Source organism: Trichosurus vulpecula, chromosome 8 (genome assembly GCF_011100635.1).
Source record: "Trichosurus vulpecula isolate mTriVul1 chromosome 8, mTriVul1.pri, whole genome shotgun sequence".
Classification (NCBI taxonomy): Eukaryota; Metazoa; Chordata; class Mammalia; order Diprotodontia; family Phalangeridae; genus Trichosurus; species Trichosurus vulpecula.
The window spans coordinates 248,590,153-248,607,695 of NC_050580.1; the positions used below are offsets into that span (position 1 = coordinate 248,590,153).

At 39.1% G+C, this 17,543-nt stretch overlaps 1 protein-coding gene across 2 annotated transcripts in view; it reads right to left on the minus strand.

The window, feature by feature from the left end:
- Window positions 1-3,215: 3,215 nt before the first annotated feature.
- Window positions 3,216-17,543, minus strand: part of GALC (galactosylceramidase) — a 71,672-nt gene continuing 57,344 nt past the window's right edge. Inside the window, exons 15-17 of one of the 2 annotated variants that reach the window (XM_036736341.1) lie at window positions 15,174-15,337; window positions 11,866-11,942; window positions 3,216-4,556 (exon numbers count right to left, since the gene is read on the minus strand). In XM_036736341.1, coding sequence (XP_036592236.1) covers window positions 4,410-4,556; window positions 11,866-11,942; window positions 15,174-15,337 — 388 coding nt within the window. In that variant the 3' untranslated portion in view covers window positions 3,216-4,409. Of the gene's footprint in view, window positions 4,557-11,865; window positions 11,943-15,173; window positions 15,338-17,543 lie in introns of those variants that run through there. The other variant, XM_036736343.1, reaches the window with a different exon arrangement.

A 17,543-nucleotide genomic window follows, 5' to 3' on the forward strand; every position in this document is an offset into this window, starting at 1 on the left:
TCCAAAGACATTATGGTTGACTATTTCTGTCCTTGAAGATGTAGCTGGACTCAAACAATGAACATTTCTTAATCACAGATGGAAGGAGGTGGTTGTTGCTAGCCTTAATTCCCAATTTCTGTCTAGCCCTTCTATTTTCTGTACTCTCCATAACTATAAAATGTAACTTTTCCCCACGTTCAGGGTCGTAGTTTTGCTGGGGAAGCTGAGATCCTATTTACTGGTAAATTCACCCTTTACTAATAAATTGTGCTTGGAACTTTGTGCCTCATGAATTAGGATAATCAACAATATGCATTTATTGTATACCTTCTACATTTTAGGTATTGCATCAGGCACTGGTGACAGAAAGACAAAAATAGGTCAGTATTCATCTTCAGAATTTATATTAGGAAGGAAACACAAATGTACATAGAAACCTAAATAGAAAATATACAAAATGTTATTTCGGGGTGATGTTAGGGGGATGCGGCAGCAAGGGTGGCATGAGCAGCTGGAAGAGTCAAGATAGGACTCCTATAGGACATGACTGGAAGCTAAGGATTCCAAGAGGCACAAAAAAGGAAGAAGTGCATTCCAGACACGAGAGACATTGTATAAAGACACAGAGATGAGAGACGGAATGTCATGTATGGGGAGGCAGCAAAAAGGTGTTTCACTAAAGCACAATGTGAATGAAGGAAATTAATGCACAATAAGCCTATGAGGGTTGGAGCCCAACTGTGAAGGGCTTTAAAAGTTCAGCAGGGATTCTTTAGCAAGGGAGTGGTCTTAAGAATTGAGTTCGGCAGAAGTGTGGAGGATGGATCGGAGAGAGGAGGTCTGAGGCAGAGAGATCAACTAGGAGGTTATCAAAATAGTCAAGGCAAGAGGTGCTAAGTGCCTGAACTAAGATGAGAGCTGTGTGATTAGCAAGAAGGGGATGGAGGCAACACAGAATGGGAAGTCAGAATTGGCCTGCCTTGGCTTCCAGCTGGACCTCAGGGGTCAGGAACAAGGATGATTCCAAGGTGAGAAACTGTGACTGAAAGGACAATTATTGCTCTCAACAGAAATAAAAATGTTAGTAAGAGAGGTACATGGGGGGGGGGGAGAGAATGAATTCTATTTTCAGTATGGCGGATTTAAGATGCCGTTACTACATCGAGTTGGAGATGTTCGATGGGTGATTGATAATGCTTGCTGGATGGGAAGCCCAGGAGAGGGACAAGGGATGGATGGGCAAATTCAGCAATCAACTGCATCTAATTATTCACCTCAGTGTGGGTTCCCCCCCTCTTCCAGGTGAATTTCAGAATTTCTAGAAAAATACAAATAACAGTAACAAGAAACCACTCCAAATTTCCTCTGACCTCCCCACCATTGGCAGCACATATGCATTTTCGAAGGGTAAACAAAGCTTACCAGTCCTTTTATTCAAGAGAGGGGGAAAGAAATGACAAAGAAATTCTTCTAATTCTGCATAGGCTAAAGTTCCTAAAGCATGAATGCTGCTTTTAGAGAAAAATATAGTTACTAGGAACAACATAAATCCTCAAGTTTTCTACATAGGCATAACAGCCTATGTGGAATTCAATTCGACAAATATTTATTAAGGAACTACTGTATCAAAGCATCATGTTAGGCACGGGACATACAAAAAAAAATTGACAAGACTCTCAAGCAACTTACATTCTTTTGGGAGACAGGAGGCTCATGGATAGGGGAAGAGGTCCACAGACAAGATAAGGGTATGAGAAATATTTTTAAAAGCATATGAAAGCGTTCTAGTGAAATTTAAGGAGGAAGTATTCTTGTGTAATTTAGTGATCTATGAGCAAAAAAGCAGCTATTACGGTATTTGACAACATTCATGTTAGGCCTTCATTCTGTCTTTAGCAGTGTCAGTGGTACAATAGATAGCATGCCAGGCCTGGAGTCAGGAAGACTCATCTTCCTGGGTTCAAATCTGGCCTTAGACACTTCCTAGCTGTGAGACCCTGAGCAAGTCACTTAACCCTGTCTGCCTCAGTATCCTCATCTGTTGGTTGGCTGGTTGTTGGCCTTTGTTCTCGAAGAGGACCAAAATGACATCACTGTGCTAGAGTCAAATTTCAGTGTGTCCAACTGTGGCTGATCAGATCAATACAAGCTCGAAAGGTTCTACCACAGGTCAGGCACAAATAGCCCATGTGAACACTTGGGGTGGTGTTTCAACAATCCGGCTAGCAGCTGTCATGGGGGTGTAAAACCAACAACAACCAGCTCACAGAATGCTGCAAGCCCTGTCTCTTGATCTGCTTTACTGAGGAAAGCTATGGTAAAGGGTTAGCAATCTCAATGTAATCCAGCTTACAAATATCATTCACTCAGTTCAGGGGAAAAAGTCAGCACCCTGAGCTTCAGAGCAAATACAAACAAATTACAAACAGACCAAATACAATTCATAGTTACCAAGAAAACCATCAACATCTGAGTTCAGCCGGAAGGCCCTTAGAGTGGCTGCCCAGAGTCCCACACCTCCAGGAGGGACAGCCTTAAGCAAATAGCTCTGTTTTCCCTTTTTATACAGTTTCAGACGTCATCAAACCTCATCTGAGTGACCAGAACTTAGGCTCCTATGATTGGCTCTGGTGTTAGCACCTCCCTTCACTGGCCCCACCTGGAGGCCCACCTTAGTTAAAATTCACAACCACATAGGCTTAGCACCTAATAGATAGGGATTTGGGTCTGGGGCTTAGCACCTAGTAAGACTCGATCAAAGACACTTAATCATTTTAAAACAGTAAGAAAGTCCCAACTTAATTGATACTACAGGTGGATTTTCTAAATTTGCACATCTTGCATTTCATTTGAGCTATTTCAATTCTGCTTTGCTCATAGAGCACAGCACCTTCTCTTATGTGGGCATGCCATGCTGGTCGGTCCTATGCCAGTGATTCCCATGTCACACAATCCATTCCAAAGTTTTTAAGAGATATGTTGAGAGTGTCCTTGTATCTCTTCTTCTGACCCTCATGTGAACGCCAGCCCTGTGTGAGTTCTCCATTAAATAGTCTTTTTGACAAGTATACATTTTGCATTCCAACAACATGGCCAGCCCATCAGAGTTGTGTTCTCTGAGCTGGAGAAGGAAATGGCAAACCACTCCAGTATCTTTGCCAAGAAACACCTAAATGCAGTCACAAAGAGTCAGATGTGACTGAAAAACGACTCAGTAACACCACCACTTATTAACAGTTATTAAATGTATTATAAAATGTACATTACACAAATAATAGACATGTAGGGTACTTCCTCTTAAACAGGCTACGTATTTAGAACAAAGTAACCTGTCAGACAGCCTATTTCAGATGCCTTTGAACTACAATACAGTGTTGACATCAATTTTTAACTTTTAATATCAGTAAGCCTTGAAAGTTGTCAGTAGATAATGAAGACCACTAGAAAAACATTACCAACAGTGAGCAAAATGACTTAAACAAAAGGTAATTAAGACCAATATTATATAACCAAGGTCCCAAATTATATATTCATTTCTCTATTACTGACTGAAGAAAGTTTAGGAGGTAGTTTACTAATAAAGCAATTTTAGAAGCAAATTATATCATATAAAAAGCATATGGAACACTCTTCAAATATAAACTGATTCATGTATTAAAGAGTTTGTTAAATTGCAGCTGGTGAGAAAATTCAAAAAGTCATTCAACAATTTCATTTTGTGTGATAAGCCAAGGCACAATTCCCCTCTTCTTTCTACAAACAAAAATACTGACTGCACCAACAGTGAGGAGAATAACTTTAAAACAGGTAATTAAGAGCAATATTATACAATCAAGGTCCCAAATTATCTATTCATTTCTCTATTACTGACTAGAGAAAGCTTAGGAGGTAGTTTACTAATAAGGCATTTTAGAAATGGTCCTGTATTTGCTTCCATCACCATTTTTTAAAAGTCCTTCTAGAATGTAAGGATGAAACACCATGGTAATCCATAAAACACTGCCCTTGAAGCTCCCCTGGGCATTGCATGAGACTATTTGGTAGAGACAAAAGATCCTTGGAAATTAAGAAAGTATTTCATTCATCATGACATGTAACACGTTGAAGTATGTCAAACAATAATAAACAAGCCGTTCAAGTTATATTTATTAGTGTTACACATGAGTCCAATTCCCTCAATATCAGAATATAATCATTGTGAGATCTCAATGGCAAAATCGTTAAGAAAATGAAGCAACATATAATCTATGAAGTGATGTTAAAAAATTAGAACTATAAGAAAAAAGTACTCCAAACATACAGTTGTATCAAGTATGAAAAACAAATTCCTTCAATGTTTCCAGTCTCAAAAAGCCCTAAAGAATTGACTTTGATTCCAAAAGAGGTGTGGAGGAGAGAGGAGTCATTATCTGAGAGTTTCAAGAACTCTAATTTGTAGCTTCTATATGAAAGTTGTCAAACTGTGCAAACTCAAAGGTATGTGTTCCAATCGCTGCCCAACCATTCTGGGGTTGTGAGATCTGCCCACCTTTCCAGAGAAGCGTATTATCTAGTAAGACACCAACATAAGAGTCCTGTTCAAAAAAAAAAGAAAAAGTTACCATATATATTCATAAATTTTTTTTCTCCTTAATGCTATGTAAAAATGTAATATTATTAGTAGGTAACCTAGCTAGTTGTAATAACAAAATGTAGGTCAAAGGCCAAAATTAAAAAAGGATTTCAGATAATGGTTTTAAGACTTTACCATTTTAGTAACACTCCTCTGGATGTATTCAAAAATAGTAATATTCTTTCTCAAATGTGGCACCCAGGCCTGAATATAATATTCCAGATAAGGTCTGATCAGACCAGAGAACACAGAAGAATTACCAACTCTCACATTCTGAACAGCATGCTTTTTTTATGAAAAAGCATTTACTGAATACTCACAATGTGCTAAGTAGTTGGGACAAGGCGGGGCAAGGCGGGGGGCGCAGCCTGCCGAAGCCTCTGCCCTGAAGAGGCTCACATTCTAATAGGTCATAACACTCCCCACAAGGGGTTGTCGTGAGGCTGCAATGCCAATATATATAAACCACTATGGAATCCATCTTAGCATGAAAGCTTACATCATCTCCTCTTGAATTTCAGCAAACAGCATATAGTCAATCAATACTTTCATGTCTTGAACTGAATATCTTTTTAAGTTATTTATTTTTAACATTCTTGTAAAATTCTGAGTTCAAGGTTCCCTCCCTCCCTCCCAATCCTCCCCCACCCACTGAGAAAACAAAGAATGTATCAATTATACATGTGAAGTCATGTAAAACATTTCCATATTCGACATATCACACACGAACACATACAACCCCCCCCTCCAAAAGAAAGCAAGAGTTTAATTCTCTGGAGGCGAACAGCATGTTTTCATCATGAATCTTTCGGAATTGTCTTGGATTACTGTATTGACCAGAGCAGCCAAGCTGATCACCATCCAACACTGCTGATCATCATTACAACATTGCTGTTACTGTGCACAACAACTTCACAATTCTTCTCACTTCACTTTGCATCAGTTCACACAGGTCTTCCCATGTTTTTCTGAAACCATTCCTACCGTCATTTCTTATAGTACAATAATAATCCATCACAATCATATACCACAACTTCTTCAGCTATTCCCCTATTAATGGCATCCTCTCAATTTCCAATTCTTTGCAACAGAAAAAGAGCTGCTATAAATATTTTTGTATATATAGGTCCTTTTCCTTTTTCTTTGATTTCTTTGGGGTACAGACCTAGTGGTGGCATTGCTGGGTCAAAGGGTATGCATGCACAGTGTTATAGTCTTCTGGGTATAGTTCTAGATTTTTCTCCATAGCCCATAGTCCATTTGGACTAGTTCACAACTCCATCAATAATTCACCAATGTACCTATTTTCCCCACATCCCCACCAGCATTTGTCATTTCTGATAGGGCTGAGGTGATACCTCAGAGTTGTTTTAATTTTCCTTTCTCTAATCAATAATGATTTTGAGCATTTTCTTCCATATGACTATAGATAGCTTTTATATATTCTTCTGAAAACTACCCATTCATATCCTTTGACCATTTATCAACTGGAGAATGGCTCTTATTTTTATAAACTTGACTCAGTCCACCTTATATTTATCAGAGGAACTTGCTGTAAAAAAATTTTATATTACTTCATTGTCTATGGTACCTTTTAACAAAATGTAGTTTCCTGATTATCTCTTTTAATTTGGTCTGTTTTTGCTTTTGCTTTGTCTGAGATCATGATTGCTAGCCCTGACTTTTTAACTTCATCTAAGGCATAATAAATTTTGCTGAAGCCCCTCATTTTAACTCTGTGTATGTCTTTTTTGTTTCAAATGTGTTTCCTGTATACAACATCTTGCTGAATTCTGGTTTCTAATCCATTCTGCTATCTGCTTCCATTTTATGGGTTAGTGCATCCCATTCACAATCACAGTTATGATTACTAACTGTATATTTCCTTCCATCCTATTCTCTTCTGTTTATTCTTCTCCCTCTTTTTATCCTGTCCGATCCTCGAAAGTCTGTTTTGCTTCTAACCACTGCCTCCCTTAATCCCTACACCCACCCCATATCTCTTATCCCCTTTCCTATCTATTTCCCTATTGGCTAAGATAGATTTCTATACAAAACTGAGCGTGTATATATTCTTCCCTCTTTGAACCAATTCTGATGGGAATGAGGTTCAAGCACTGCACAGCACCCCCACCCTATTTTTCTTTCCACCATAAAAGCTCCTTACACACTTCTTTTATATGAGAAAATTTTTCTCCATTCTCTCTCTCTCTTCCTCCTTCTCCCAGTGCATTCTTTTTTTCATCCTTACATTTTTGGGGGTGGAGATTATCCCAGCATAATTGCCTCATACCCATGACTTCTGTCTCCTTCTAATATAAAGTTTTAGGAGTTACATGTATCATCTTCCCACATAGGAATGTAAATAGTTTAACATTATTGAGTCCCTTATGATTACGCTTTCATTTTTTACCTTTTTCTACTTCTCTTGAAGCTTCTATTTTAAAGTCAAATTTTCTGTTCAGCTCTGGTCTTCATCAGGAATACTTCAAAGTCTTCTCTTTCACTAAATACCCATTTTTCCCTGGAAGAATTACACTCAGTTTTGCCTGATAGGTTATTCTTGATTGTAATCCTAGCTCCTTTGCTTTCCAGAATATCATATTCCAAGCCCTCTGTTCCGTTAATGTGGAAGCCTTTAAATCTTATGTAATCCTGACTATGGCTCCATGATATATGAATTGTTTCTTTCTGGCTGCAATATTTTCTTCTTGACCTAGGGGTGCTGGAATTTCACTATAATATTGTTGGGAGTTTAAATTTTGGGATGTTTTTCAAGTGGCAATTGGTGGATTCTTTCAATTTCTATTTTACCCTCTGATCTAAGATACTGGTGCAGTTTTCCTTTATAATTTCTTGAAAGATAATGTCCAGGCTTTCTTTGATCACATCTTTCAGGTGGCCCAAAAATTCTTAAATTGTCTCTCCTTGATCTGTTTTCCAGGTCAGTTGTTTTTCCAATGAAACACCTCACATTTTCTTCTATTTTTTTCATTCTTTTGGCTTTGTTTTTGTTTCTTGGAGTCTCATGGAGTCATTAGCTTCCATTTGCCCAATTCTAATTTTTAAGGAATTATTTTCTTCAATGAGTTTTTATACTTCTTTTTCCATTTGGCCAATTCTGGTTTTTATGGAGTTTTTTTCTTCAATGAATTTTTATACCACCCTTATCATTTAAGCCAATTCTGTTTTTTAAGGTGTTATTTTCTCCAGCATTTCTTGGTGCCTTTTACCAATTTACATAATTACATAATTTTCTTGCATCACTCTCATTTCTTTTCCCAATTTTTCCTCTACTGCTCTTATTTTTTTCATTAACTCTTCCAGGAATTCTTACTTGCTTTGAGTCCAATTAGCATTTTTCTTTAATGCTTTGTTTGTTAGCTCTTTTCAAATTATTTCAAATTATTATGTCTTAGTCTTCCCTGGCACTGTTATAGCTTTTTATGGTCAAGTTCTTTTTTTGGTGTTTTCTCATTTTTCAACCATTTTTTCACTTTGAACTTTATGTTAAAGCTGGTGTCTACTCACCTGTGGATGGAGAAGCACGATGGCAAGCTTCAGGCTTTTTTGTGCTGCTGTTTTCAGAGCTAGTTCTAAGGGGGTCTACAAGTTTTCTATGCTTCCAAGGTAGTATTATCTGGGGAGAGATGTGGTCACTGCATTCCTGGTCTGCACTTTGGTTTTTACCCAGAAAGGGTACCTGATGCCCTGCACCTGCAAGTGCTAGTGCTCCTCTTGGCCCTGGAACTGTGACCAGGTGCCCTGCTCCCTTGTGACCCATCACAAGCGTTCCTCGCTGCCCTAGAACTGCAACCAAGAACTGCTTATGGGCAACTGAGTTCCAATCAGTGCCAGCTGCACCCAGTGCCAGCAAAGGGTCCCCTACAATCTCTTTCTGATCAGCTGTCTGACCTTTTTCAGTATTAATGACAGATGAGGTTTTTTTTTTCCTATAGCTAGATTCTATCTTCTCCTTCAGATACTTTGTGAATCAATCCCTCCACATCTTCACAACTGTGTAGAGCATGGATCTTCTCTAGGTACAACTGATCTAGTAATTCTGGCTGCTTTTCCTGTCTTTGTTCATTTGCTTCCTCTTTAAGGACATCTGAGAATGTGATGTTAGTGTAATGTCTAGGTTGACCTTTATAGTGAAAAAAGTTTGCTATTAAAAAAAAATCTTTTGCACTGTTCTATTTTCTTCTTTCCATCTAATCTTTAAATGCTCTCAGGATTATTCTGTTTGCATCTCTTTCCAACTTTCTTTGCCTTGGTTTTACTAAACACAATTTGTTTTATGAGGTGATATTACTCATAATCGCCTGTCATTTTTCTCTATAAGAGTTTGTTTTCTAGAATAGTGTGGTTCTGTCTACCATCTTTCTCCACTGGGCAAGTCAAATCTTTCCTGACGAAGGCACTTTGTAGGCTCTTTTGATCTCGATCGCAAACATTAAACGAGGCGTAAGACAAAGAGACATATGCTCACCAAAGCTGTCTGCCAGTATATCAAGTACAATGAGCTCAGAGACCTAATTAAAGAAAGATTCCCTGCGGATCATGAGCTTATCCAGATATTTCTATTTGTGGAAATTGTTAAAATTCTGTGTGAAATTATTATGCTATGTACATGTGCGTTATACTATAACAAATTTTTCATTATCAATAACTTATTCCGATAGGTCAGGATTGACCTGTTTGAATTGCATGCTACATCTGTATCATTTTTCATCTCTAACAAGTCAAAGGCCCTACTATACACAAACAGCTGACTCTGGAATGTCTCCCACATCAATAAAAAGTTGGTTCCCCCCATTTAAAATATAAATAATTTTACTTTTGCGATGTTATTCTAGTTTTTGGGAGCAGCCATAGGATATTGGACAGAAAAGTGGCCTTGCAGGCAAGAAGATCTAGGTTCATGACCACTGCTGATGTATACCAGCTGTGTGATCCTGGGCAAACCACTTAACCTTTCAGCAGCCTAAGCAGCTTCCTAAGACTGCGAGTTGTAGCACAAATGCTATTACGGTTGCTCCCTAGTTCCCTATACCATAAAATCATAAACCTCGTCTCCTCCACAAAAAAAGAAGGATGCTCACTAAGTCAAGTGCCTACTGATTTCTTTCTTAAAGAAAGTGTTCCTGATATCACAATATATGAAATCAAGAAGCTTCTGGATAGCCTACATGTCTCAGCCTCTCTCATTCATTATTCCTGACGCCTATTTTCCAATAGATTTCTTACCATCTTCACCTATTCTCAGATATATCTTGATTTAATTCAATTTATACAATTTTCTCAACCCCTTCAGCACAGGCAACAGGAGGCAGATAGCACAGTGGATGGTGCTGGGCCTGGAATCAAAAAGACTCCAGTTCAAAGACTGCCTATGACATGTACTCGCTGTGTGATCCTGAGCAAACTCTCTTAACTTCTGTGTGACTCAGTCTCTTCATATGTAAAATGAGGGTAAAAACGGCGCCCACCTCCCAGGGTTGTCGTGAGGATTAAGTGACATAATATTTACAAAAACCTTTCAATGCCGTATGAATGCCGACTATTACATTATGACTATGATTACGATTATTATGGTATATAAGCTACAATTATTTTCACAGCAGCATTTTTGTAAATACTTATCATGAACACTACAATAGAAGATGACCGCATGCCCACAGAATGACTTTTCTTATTGCCCCTGCAGATATAATAAAACCAAACTTCACCAATTTTTTAAAAACTTCTCTAAGGAGAACCTATGAGCCACACTTCTTTTTAGCTATGTCACTGCCTTCTTTCATCCAGATTTCCTAGCGAGAATGTCAAGATTGATAAGATTCCCTCCACTTGCCAGTAAATGAGCAAAGATCTCACATTTAGAGTACCAACAGAAAAGTAAGATTTTAGTGAATCTAAAACCCGTAATTCTCAGGACCCCGTGCTCCCTTTTCTGCCACTTTCACCATTATCACAAGAAATAATTTTCTTAGACTTTCAGTATATACAACAGGCCAAAAAAACAAAATTGCTTTTAAAGTGAACACAATCTTATTGTTAAACCATAAGACCGGGAGCCACTTTGTAGTTTCCTTTTTTTGCCTCATGGGTTGCCACAGCCAAAAAATCATCACTGGGCTAGCCAACCGGTAAAAAGCCTCCTCAGACCCAGTTCAAATCCAGCCTCAAACACTTACTAGCTAGATGACCCTGGGAAGGTCACTTAACCTCTCTTTGCCTCAGTTTCTTCCTCTATGAAATGGGGATACTAATAGCACCTACCTCCTAGGGTTGTTGTAAGGATCAAATAAAATAATTATAAAGTGCTTAGAACTACACCTGGGGCACACAGTAAGTGCTACGTTACTGTAGCAGCAGGAAGAAGAGGAGTCACTGTTCAAGTTGTAGTAGCATATCCCCTATTCTAAATTCCTCTCCACGCCTCCTGGCAAGACTAAACCCGTTCTAACACAAGATGTCTGCTGCCTCTATTTTAGAAACTAAGGATTCAGAAGTTCACTGCTATAATTAGTACACATTGGAAAAATAAACCCCAGTTACTTCTAGTCAACAAGGAGTTTTTTTTTAATATAAAAAAGACAAAATTTCTATTAAAAATAGCATGAACTGTAAAATTATTCACATAGGGGTAGCTAGGGGGCGCCGTGAGTAGAGCACCTGCCCTGGAGTCAGGAGGACCTGAGTTCAAATTCGGCCTCAGACCCCTGACACACTTACTAGCTGTGTGACCTTGGGCAAGTCATTCAACCCCAATTGCCCTGCCTTCACCCCTGCAAAAAAAAAAATAATTATGCACATATGGGCCCAAAGCTATTCCCTGACATCCTGGGGACAGAGTTTACTAATGTACAGCAGCCATTTGGTACCAATCCAACTAGGTAACTTATCCAGTTTCCTGTTATTTGTACCAATGTTACTCTTTGCTGGTAAAAATAAGTAATGAATCAAAGTAATAAAGAGATGATATTGAGAGCTAGGGAGTGCAGTGGATAAAGTACTGGAATCAGGAAGACCCGAGTTCAAATCCAGGTGTGTGACCCTGGCCAAGTCATTTAATCTCTGCATAAGTTTTCTTGTCTGTAAAATGGGGATGATAGCACTTACCTCCCAGGGTTGCTGTGAGGAGCAAATAAAAGTACTTAGTAAAACTGCCTGGCATATAACAGGTGGTATATAAATGTTAGCTATTATTATTATTGTCACAAAAAGATTCTTTAGCTGTGAGCTCTCTGAACAGCATTACTTACTTTAATATCCAGAGTGAGGGTGTACCATTTCCCAGATCTGACATTGGCAAGTCCTTCCTTCACTTTCCACAGTCCAGCTGCAAAAGAAAATAGAGCATTTGGATGGATTATTTTTTTTTTTCTGACTTAAATCACAGAAACAAGAGACAGGACGGGATCTCAATACAACATTTAATCCTTGCCTTTAGGGATGAGTCTTCATGAAATGATTAACTAGCTTAATTTACAGATTTATAGCTTAATACAGAAATATTAACAGATACTTCAAATGCCTTCAAGTAACTGACAATCTGGCTGGGAGAAAAATCAAACTGACCTACTACTCAAGAAATAGCTACTGAGAACCAACTCAATATTAAGCATTGTGTTAGGTACGCAAGATGAATAAGCAAAGCCCCTTATTTAACAAAGTCTTAGGCTTCCACTTGTTTACTGTTTTAGAAGTGATGTGGATGGGCCTGATATATATTGAAAACACAATTAATACGTCTCCTATATTTTTGTAGATATTTATCAATTTCGTTTGAACTCTCAGTCTTCTGGGTATAACTGTGTATATTACACTTTATTTCCTCTCTACTCATTGTCAATTCAAGTTGGCTAATTTGATTTTCCACTCTACTTTTCTTCATCAGGTTAGCTAATTTATTGATTTTGTTAATCTGGTTCTCCCTTGTCTGGTCTGTCCCATTTATCGAGGCTCTTTTAACCAGAGATATTTTGTTGGCTACTGTATGATAATATATGGCTGAGAAGTGCTAATGCCCCTTCGTTTCTACCTTCTATCCATTTTTTCCCTTGCCTAGATCTTTCCTGTTCCTCCAAATGAACACTGTTATCATTTTATCTAGGTTTATAAATTATCATTTTGGTAGTTCTGAAGTTTTACTAGGATGTTTTGTCAGTTAAATACGAGGGGTCCTTTATGAAAATTCTTAATCTGTATTTGGCCATTATTCTTTTGGTATGGTATCTGGGTTTTCTTTTACTTGATTCTTTTTCTTCCTGGAAGATCCATATTTCTTAGATTCTCTCTTCATATCCAATATTCAAGTTGGGTATTCAAGTTCATATGTCCTTCTAATATTATTTAGTGTTTTAAAATATTTTTCTTCCATTACTTTTTCTTCTGTCTCTCTAGCCCTGCATTCTAATTCTGCTTTCTCTTTTTTAGAGAATCTATTTTCTGAAAAGAATGAAAAATGTCTTGTTTGAAAGTCTTAATTATTTAGTTAGACTTGAAGATTTCTGCGCTTATTACTTTGATATCTTCATTTGAGTCGGTCTGACTTACAGGCTTCAATCTGCTCAAGGAGCAGGCATTCCCTTGGGGTTTTAATGACGGAGTTAACTCCAATAGTGTTTCAACAATCTGGCTAGCAGCTGCTGTGAGGGTGAAAGACCAACACAACCCCAACAACAAGAACGCTACCAGCACACTGCCAAAGCACAGGTTCTTTTGATCTGCTTAACTAAGGAAAGCTACGTGAAGGGGTTGACAAGCTTACTTTAATTCAGCATACAAATATCATTCACTTAGTTCAGGGGAAAAAGCCAGCACCCTGAACTTCAGAGCAAATACGAACAAATGCCAAACATTAACAGACAGACCCAATACAATTCATAGTTACCAACATCTAGGTTCAGCCCAGGAGCTCAGAACAAAGGCTGGCCCAGAGTCAAACATGAAGAGGTTTAATCAAAATGAATATGGTAGGGAACCATAGGTTTCTAGGGGTGCTCGAGACCCCAAAATACCGACACACCAGGTCCTGCCGAAAGAATTCGACTCAAGCCTTCTCAGCCAAGGGAAAAGACAAAGTTTATTAAGGGTTAGCCATATTGGTCTGCCCCAGTAAATCCCACCCTTTGTGACGCCTGTTTCCACAAGCGGGCCACCACTGCTGTGGGAATGAGCTCCAAGGAAGAGGAGGCCAACCCCTGGTTTTATATCTTTTTCAGCGTCAGGGGTGAGTTACACATGCGACTCACCCACATGACTTAGATTCATCACAAAGAGGCAACTTAAACCCATGCGGTCTAAAAGCCTCTGCTGTCCCAGACATGTAAACTAGGCCCTCCCTGGAGTTAGCCCCACCTTGGGCCCCACCTTAGTTGCCAATCCACACCCACACAGGTTTTACACCTAATAGGGGTTTGGGCCTGGGGCTTAGTACTTAGTAAGACTCAATGAAATACACTGAATTACTCAAAGCAAACAAAAGCCAAACTCTTCAAGGGCACTTGTTGAACTAAGTGCTAAGGAGCCCATTTTGCTTACCAACACAAATAGTCAATGCTTAAATAGCCACAAGGGTCACAAGGCCATCCCTGGCCATTATTCAGCCTAGGAACCGGACACTGGGGGTTGGGGAAGGAGGGAGCAGGAAGGGAGTGTGGACTGTAGCTTTTGACTAGATAGGAACTTTATCAAGTTGACCTTTTACTTAAACATTTCAAAGGATGCTTGATTAATGAAGTTAATTAGGTGAGTATTTTCCTCTCATAGTGCTAATAACAATTTAACACACCTTTTCAACCTACGGGCCCAGCAAAATACCAAGAACCTAATAGATGCTTAAAAAAAATCCTTACTGATTGTCTGACTTGGTGACTATGCAATATATGTCCATATGCTGTAAGTCTTCTTCAAGGGCGGGGCGGGGGGGGGGGGGGTCTTCAATCAGATCTCTCAGTACTATCAGTTATTATTAGGAATGCTAAGAATAGTTAGTAGTGGTAGACAGGGTACCAGCACAGCACTGGGGCTGACCTTCTGTTTTTATCCCTCACTCTCTCTAAAAGCCCAGCTTTGAAGGGAACTAGTGCTTTCAAGGGCAGAGGAGGCCGGGAGTACATTCTAGACCCTGAGAACAGTCACTACAAAGGCAAAGAGATGGGAGAATTAATGGGCACTATCAGGGAGGAATTGCAAGGTCAGTTTGTCTAGATTATGAAGTTCTTGAAGGGGAGCATAAGTATTACCAAAAAAATAGGGTGGAGCAAACATTTATTAAACACCTACCATGTTCCAGACACTATGTTAAGTTCAGCCTGGAATCAGAAAGATCTGAGTTCAAATCCATCCTCAGACATCACTAGCTGGGTGACAAAGCAAGTCACTAACCCTGTTTGGCTCAGTTTCCTCATCTGTAAAATGAGCTGGAGAAGGAAAAAAGCAAACCACTCCAGCATCTTTGCCAAGATAACCCCAAAGGGGTCACAGAGAGTCAGAGGCGACTGAAACAACTCAGCAGCAACAGTCAATAAACAGTTGTTTATCAAGTGACATATAAATATTTACTTACCAAGATCTCTTGTAACCTGGTAAGTCCCATTTGCAAAAACCCAGAAGAAAATTCCCATGGCGCTCTGAATGAATACCCCGCCCTTATTTACTCGTCCAGCAATGAACACACCACCTGTAGCTGGTGTCTCTATGTAGACATCACAACTTATTATAAGATTCTTCCTAGGGAATAAAATTGTCTATTACTTCACACCAAAATTATATTTTTCTAAGCAGAAATTAAATGTATTACATAAGCATTTGCTCCTCTATTTATATTGAGTAGGAGAAGTGGCATTTTTCTAAGAGTTAATGCCACCTAGCAGTTAATTGTCCTACTAACAGTAATAGTTAACACATACAGTTATTCCTTCCACATCGTGACTTTCCCTATCATGGTTTCAATATATGGCAGGTCAGAATAAGAAATTAAATGGGAATCTGAGGGGAGTTTTGCAGAAGCCTCAGATTACATGTGAAGGACAGTAGACTATACAGAGCCTATGACCAAATACTTAACCCAAATTCTACAGTAAGGTAACGTAAACACCCCATAAAAGAAAAAGAAAAAATTCAGTCTTCTCTGGTACAAAGCGAAGGCCAAAAAATTTTGCATGGATTTTACAGGTCCCACAATACAGAAAGGATAACTATATTAATATAGCACCTTAAGATCAGCAAAATGCTTTACACATGTATGATGACCTCATTTCACCCTGACAACCCTGTGAGACAGGTTCTTTTATTACTCTCACTTTACTGATGAGAAAACCGAGGCAGCAGAAGTTAAGTGATTTGTCCAAGGTCACAGAGCAAAATAAACGTCTGAAGCAGGAGCTGACCTCAGGTCTTCCTGACTTAATGTCTAACATTCTAGCCACTGCACTACCTAAATGCCTCAAGAAGGCTAGGCACCAGGACTCCTCTGCTCTTTCAGTTTTTACAATTTCCCATATGAACTAAATCAAACAAATTTATCGTCTCTGTTAATAGCTCTCTAGAGAGAAATATTTGCCTTTAAACTTAACCAGACTTAAAGAGTCCAGAAGGAAAGTACAAACTAGTAGAAGACAGCTTTGCAACTCCTCCATGAACCCCACTCTGAAGCCACACTGTGATTCCAGCTCTAGTAAGTCTTAACATTCTGGAAAGGTTAAAAGTACAAAGGTCCGAAGTAAAGAGCTCAGTCTGCTCTGGATAGAATCACAAAGAGGAGACTGACGGCGGGTAAAGATAGGGCAGGCCTGCACAACGCACAGCCCACGGTCTGCCTGCGGCCCACCAAAGGTTTTCAGGCAGCCCGCACAAAATGCAGAGGGTGCTAAAGAAAGTAAAGATGTAACGAGTGCATCGTCCATGCCCTGCTTACCCCATTGTTCCACTAGTCACTAGTGCTCCCAACATGTAACTTGGCGGGGGGATTTTCACTGCTCATTCTCTCCTGTTTGTGAAGTGACCTGCAGCAACCAACCATCCTCAGTCTGTCTCTAGTCTGGGAGGAGCGATTTCATGATAAATACAAATCTTAAGTAATAAGTGTAATTAACTGATATTAATTGAAATTTCCTTTTTAAAACAGAGTTTATTTGTAAAATAGTTTAATCATTAATTATACATTTACATGGAAAGTGAGCCGCTAAAAACCTATCTGTGGCCTGAAGAAGTTCGGCCTGTTTTGATTTTGGCCTCTGCCTACTGCCAAGTTGTGCAGGTCTGGGCTAGGGCATTCCATGAAACAGCAGCTAACGTGCTCTCACATCCTAAATGAACAGTCAGGGAGCACAGCTGATGCAGCGCTGGGCCTGGAGGCAGGAGACCAGAGTTCAAATCCAGCCTCAAACACTCACCATCTGTGAGACTCTTGGCAGGTCACTTAGCTTGTTTGCCTCAGTTTCCTCAACTCTAAAATGGGGATAATAACAACACCTACTTTGCAGGGTTGTTCTGAGGATCAAATGAGATAATAATCATAAAGCATAAGGCCTGGCACACAGTGGACACTATATAAATGCGCATTAACTTCCTATCCCCTTCATCCTTATAAACAATATAAACATAAATCTAGTCACTAATTCTCCAAGAATATATATATGTATATGTGTGTGTGTCTACATATATATATATATATATATATATATATATATATATATATATATATTTTGGAGGGGGTAAGGCAGGGCAATTGGGGTTAAGTGACTTGCCCAAGGTCACACAGCTAGTAAGCGTGTCACGTGTCTGAGGCCGCATTTGAACTCCGGTCCTCCTGACTCCAGGGCCGGTACCCTACTCACTGCACCACCTAGCTTAGTGGGTTTTATGGTGAAGATATTGTCATTTTGAACATGATGTGTTTTTTTCTTGTTTTTTTTTTGTTGTTGTTGTTTGGAGG